Source organism: Nannobrachium achirus, assembly GCF_963921795.1.
Source record: "Nannobrachium achirus genome assembly, chromosome: 7".
Classification (NCBI taxonomy): domain Eukaryota; kingdom Metazoa; phylum Chordata; class Actinopteri; order Myctophiformes; family Myctophidae; genus Nannobrachium; species Nannobrachium achirus.
The window spans coordinates 33,982,347-33,988,742 of NC_137816.1; the positions used below are offsets into that span (position 1 = coordinate 33,982,347).

At 40.1% G+C, this 6,396-nt stretch overlaps 1 protein-coding gene across 1 annotated transcript; it reads right to left on the reverse strand.

Annotated features, from left to right (window-relative positions):
- Window positions 1-523: 523 nt before the first annotated feature.
- Window positions 524-6,179, reverse strand: marveld3 (MARVEL domain containing 3; the record flags this gene model as incomplete). Its single annotated transcript, XM_080730193.1, has 4 exons — window positions 524-674; window positions 5,268-5,727; window positions 5,952-6,064; window positions 6,151-6,179. The coding sequence occupies 4 exons, from the start codon at window positions 6,177-6,179 to the stop codon at window positions 524-526; spliced, it is 753 nt and encodes a 250-aa protein (XP_080586319.1).
- Window positions 6,180-6,396: the final 217 nt, after the last annotated feature.

Below are 6,396 nucleotides of genomic sequence, written 5' to 3' on the forward strand. Positions count from 1 at the left end.
GGCTGACCCGGTCTCCTCTGCTGGGCTGCCAGTGGTGCCAGTCCGTAACCAGCCAGGCTGAACGTGGGTCGTACCGCGAGGCCCCAGGTCTGCCTGGAGGAGGTCCGAGGTCCCAGAACCACTGACGAGGGAGTTCCCCAGGGACCCCAACCTGAGCCTCTCCACAGGCACACACACACACACACACTGCATGCTCCAACACACACCGCGCATGCCCTGACAGAAGATCCCTGCTCAACCTCCAACATGTAACAGGTGTTATAATGCACTATATTATTGTAAAAGGAAATCACTCGTGTATTTTTCCTTCCTAAAATATATAAAATGTCAAAAGTATGAATTAAAATACAAAAGATAAATCACTATTCACATTTAAACATGAGTCAATGTAAACTTAATGTAAAAAAAAAAAAAAGGAAATCTCATCCCCCTTAACTGTGAGTAAATTAACAATATTGTGTGTAAGGATTCAAAGTTTCAATCATTCGTGTTCTGTGTAAAGGTAAGGAGGAGAAATTACCACTTAAAGATTGTTGTCCTCTGCTGCTCTTTGGCTCTTTAACTCGCGTACTGACCTGAATGCTCTGATGGCGAGAACGGCACCTATGGTGAAAACTATGACCCCAAGAACACCAAAGAGGCCCCCTGCAATATCTGCCCCATTGAACTGGCACCCAAAGCCCTGACGCCCCTTACGCTTGTAGAGCTCCTCTCTCTCCTTGCAGATGGCAGTGTTGTAGGTCTCCTGTAGCTTGATGAAGTAGAAGGCCAGTGCAGGGATGTAACCCAGTGCGATCAGGATGTTCAGCAGGGCCTCCCCCAGCAGCACAAGGGGACAGTGGTAAGGCACGCTGAAGAACCCCAGGGCGAGCATCACACAGGCATAGATTATCAGAACTCCACCGTAACCCATGATGATCATGTATGCAGGCTGTTTGAGCTGATTCATCAGCTGGTCCACCTCCATCACCTTGTCTGCATCAGTCCCAGTGAATGGTACAGGTTTCAGTGAATGCATTGAACACATTTGATCCATAATAATGGTAGAGTGCTCCAAGACTCGCCAGATTATATGAAGCACATGCGCAGAAGATTAGAAGAAAATTCACGAATGCCTCAATTAACTGGCAGAGACCTAAAGAAGAAAGACATGGCATCAGTGGAAGGATATGCTAAAAAGATATGTATTACATAAATAAGGATAACAACAAAGCAGTGAAAGGGTAATACAAAACACCACTAACTAGCCCCATATAGACAGCAGAGGGTGAGGTTATATATGGGTCTAACCACTCACATGCACCACCATCAAATCTGGCAACATTCCTACTCAATTAAGGGTAAAGTATAGAAACATGAGGTTTCATCAAGATGCTGTGGACCAGTTCACTTGTGACAGTAATCAAATAACACGTACTGTAGAAATGACTTACCAATGCTTCTCTGTCTGTTCTGAAGGTCATCATAACCCCCGTCAGATGAATTATGGACTGACATCTCTCTGTACCTACAAAAAGATCATTGCAACTGTCACATCAAATCCAGTCTTACTTAATAAAACAGATACCGCAAAGATCAGGAAACGGGGAAACTGGGCATAAAAAGAGTGCAGGGAAAGAAATGCCCCCAAAAGAGAAGTCTGGTTTCCTGACTTTTCAGGTCCCCACTCTTCTGGTTACCAAAAGAAAGCATAATGTGTTTTACACTGTTGAGGGCCCTGGGTGATCTCTGTGAGCAGGTGGATGATTTTTTGAAGGGGAGCTGTCCTGATCAATGGAGTCCTGCTCATCCATGTCTCTGTTCCCATCTGAAGTTTCTCTACTCCTGTGTTCTGCAGTGTTTTGGTGTCTGCCCCGGATTGTCATCTCTCTACTCCTACATAGAACAGTAACATATGAAAATGTAAATGTTGGAAGCAGAAAGCAACTTACAAAGTACAAGGTCAAAATGGCATGAACCACAGTCAATAAATGGTAAATAGTCACAAAGAAAAACAATTCATTGCTTCAAAGTAGGCTAATAGGCTACCAGGTAAACATGAAAATGAACGTACAGAACTAAATAAAGTGAATATACTTGAAGCCTACTATGCATCTAGTCTCTGAAGACTTGATTTTATTGACGGCTGATGTGCCATTGAAACTTCAATCGATTAGATTATGTTGAAATAGCAGCAGCCTACCTTTGGAATGGATTCAGCACAGACAGATTGTTTGGGGTGTTTTACAGTGATTGTTTCATGGCTTCCTGCTGTGCATCATCAACTCCTCCCATCAGCCCACCACCACCTGTCCTGTATCATGCTGTTCCATGACATACCCACTGCATTTGGATTGCACCACTTCTCAAACTTTTTAATTTCAAAGACCCCTAACTCTTGAGTTACAGACCATGCATTTGAACCATCCTCAAAGAACCTTGAGGGTCCCTGGACCCCAGATAAAAAGGGAAAATATTATTTTCGATTGGTAGCCTATATATGATATACTATTGTTAGGCACTAAATAGGCAAAGTGCAAAGTAGGCATACAGTCTATTCTGAAATGATAGCCTATATTCTAGCTGGAAAGCAAACTACTTAAAGTAAAATAAAAAATAGAAACTGATGTTGCATGTACCTCCATGTTTAGTTAATTGGGTTTGGTGTGTGTGTGTGTGTGTGTGTGTGTGTGTGTGTGTGTGTGTGTGTGTGTGTGTGTGTCATAAGGCTATGCCAGTATGTATGTATTCATGGATGCTCTTAAATGCATTGTATTGAATATTTCTATGTGGTTATGGTGAAAGGAACAGATATTCCAGTTATTTATGACCAAAGTAACCATGATTAAATCTCATTGTTTCTTTCTGTACCTACAATATTTTCTAGAAATGCTTGAATATTTTATCTCGATGCCAACAAGCTGACATTTTTTTTGTACTTAATTGTTTCATGCTAATGTAGGCCTATTTCCTTCTTCATTGAACAATTAAGAAAATGTAAAATAACTGACAATTTGCCTTAAGTTACAGATATAGAGCATATAAAAATATGTAACTTTTAGCATAATTTTATATGTATTTGCAATGTTTGTGTTGGCCCCAAATTCTCAAGGGCTAGATTTGTCTCTTCATGGCACTTCGTTTGCCGGAGCCACTGCCCAGTAGGCCTACATTATGTTATGGATCAGATATTATCACCTACTAAATACCTGCCACTAAATCCCTTACATTTGTTTGAAATTGTTAAAAGGATCCCAGGCTAATATAACAAATATGCCTTAATACATTATAATTGTCCTCTATAACTACAATGTAAAATTTCTTCTAGAAATAGAGCAATCTTTTGCTCAATAGGGGAAATGCCTGTCGCAAGTTGATGATGTCATAAATGTCATGTGTAATTTTTATGGCATGCATGTGCAAAAAAACAAAACACATTTGAAATATTTATTTGATGCTCATATTAACCATAGGAAGTATTACGTTTGTTTTTATTTGCACATGCATGCCATAAATTCCATAGGGATAGATCACAAATTACATTTATGATATCATCAACTTGCGACGGGCATTTCCCCTATTGAGTGAAAGATTAGCTATTTCTAGAAGAAATAAAATAATTAAGGTGTTTTTAATTTTACATTGTATTTATAGAGGACAGTTATAATGGCCAGGGATCCCTTTAAGAGATAAACCAAAATTACTCTCTGTATGTTTTAAGAGCTGCACTAAGACAAATTCCAATCAACTCTGTTGACATGGCAATAAAGTATTGAATTTTGAATCTACTGTACTTTTATTTTTTGTAATTTAAGACATAGGTAGACAATTTGTACCCCTTTTTGTCCTCCCCACACATTTGTTTTGCCACTGCTGTTGTACTCAAGTATACTTGCTCACCTGCCAGTTCGAGCCCCCACTGGGAGGACACCGCCCACTGACAGGTACAATAGTGTGGATCAGGCTGCACCTTCTGTCTGAAAGGTTCAACTGAAGTACACCCTATATGATTTATTTTTTTGCACAATAGGAATACATTTTCATTTTAAAGGTATAAAATGTATACTTTTGACATTCTACTGTGTACAGGGGGGAACAGAAGAATTCAATCACCTTTTCCTCAATTTTGTAAACCCCTTGCAGTACCAACAAGTACCCCTAGGGGTTTGCAAACACCTGGTGTAGATGGCTCGACAAGCCGGACATGCGCCACAGTTGATTTGAACCGATTTGAACCCCTTGTCACCGTGATGGTTTCCAGGTACTTTAACAATGCACCACCTGAGCACCTTACTTGTTGTTTTGGAGTAATTTATTAGGACATATTTATAACAAATGTAACAGATGTTATACAGTAGTATTTTATAGGAAAGGAGGTAGCAAGAAAAAAAAACTAAAATCACTAAAATCTTTCCTTTCAAAATGTATAAAACGGTTAAAAATACATTCACTATTCACAGTAAATGAGTTAATGTAAAAAAAGTTTAATATGTACAAAGTAAAATCTTTAGATTTAAATGAACTCGAGTTAAATGATGCACCACAGTGGGTTGAAACCCCTAGATTCAGTGATATTTATTTTAAAAATGTATAAAATGGTTAAAAATACATTCACCATTCACAGTAAACGAGAGTTAATATAAAAAGTTAAATCTGTGCACAGGAAAATCCTTAGATTTGAATTAACTCTGAGTTAAATGATGCACCACAGTGGGTTGAAACCCCTAGATAGTGGGAAAATATGTGACAAAAATATTTATTTTAAAAATGTATAAAACGGTTAAAAATACATTCACAGTAAACGAGAGTTAATGTAAGAAGTTAAATCTGTGCACAGGAAAATCCTTAGATTTAAATTAAATGATGCACCACAGTGGATTGAAACCCCTAGATTCAGTGATAGTGGATCTTCAGAACTTACTTACCATTTGAGTAATTTATGATAACATATTTATAACAAATGTAACATATGTTATACAGTAGTATACAGTATGTGTAAAAAAGGAGGTAGCAGGAAGAAATACTAATAAAAAGATAAGAAAAAACTAAGGGATATTTCTTTTAGTATTGTGTGTAAGGATTGAACATCTCTCGATCATTCTTGTTCTGTGCAAAAGTGAGGAGGAGAAATGGCCACTTAAAGATTATTGTCCTCTGTTGCCCTTTGACTCTTTAACTTGCGTACTGACCTGAATGCTCTGATGGCCAGAACGGCACCTATGGTGAAAAGAATGACCCCAACAATCGCAAAGAGGCCCCCTGCAATATCTGCCCCATTGAACTGGCACGTAAAGCCCTGATGGCCTTTGCCCTTGTAGAGCTCCTCTCTCTCCTTGCAGATGGCAGTGTCGTAGGTCTCCTGTAGCTTGATGAAGTAGAAGGCCAGTGCAGGGATGTAACCCAGTGCAATCAGGACGTTCAGCAGAGCCTCCCCCAGCAGCACAGGGGGCCAGTGGTAAGGCACTCTGAAGACCCCCAGGGCGATCATCACACACGCATAGGCCATCAGCGCTCCACCACAAGCCATAGTGAAGACATATGGAGGACGTTTCAGCTGATGATACAGCCGGTCCAGCTCCATCACCCTGTCTGCATCCGCCCCAGTGAAGGCATTTGCTCCACCATAATAATAATGGTAGAGTCCTCCAAGACTGGCCAAGTTGCGGTAGCCTCCGTCATTGCTGTATGGAACCCCTGCACAGATGACTATAAGTAGATTCACACACACCTCCATTGCCTGGCAGAGACCTAGAAAAAGAGCATCAAATGATGTATATGCCAACATGGATGTGTGCACAAAACAAAGCATACTCAGTCAAAACCACTCACATACTGCAAAATACATCACATATGGCAACATGCACGTGAAGTTTAATCACTATTCTGTGGAATGGGGACAATAATGGCTCAGGAGTTACTATTTTATTTATTTAGTTCACTTGTGACAATAATCAAACGTAAAAACAACTTGCCTCTGCTTGATAGGATGTATCCAAGTCTGTAAAGTACTCTTCTGTGCTGTGTAGTATGAGCCACAGACTGTGGCTCATAATAATCCCCTTCAGATGAGTAGACTGATGTCTCTCTGTACCTACAAAAACAAAATCAGCTGTCAGATCATCAGATCCATTCGACTGAATTTTGTCGTTTTTAAACACAGCAAAGACCTACTTCCACACGGAAAAGCAGACAGGGGTCATTCTAGAAATTATAAAAAGTACAATATTTGCCTCTGAGATGTAAAGAAAATACCAGCGCTGTACAGACTATAGAAAGAGAGCATAGGTCTTTTACACTCTTGGGGGCTCTGGGTGATCTCTGTGAGCGGGTGGATCGTTGTAAGAGGGGGAGGTCCGCTCTTCTCTGTCTCTTCTGTTGCGATCTCTGTCATCATCAGTAGAGTGGTGATGTGTGTTG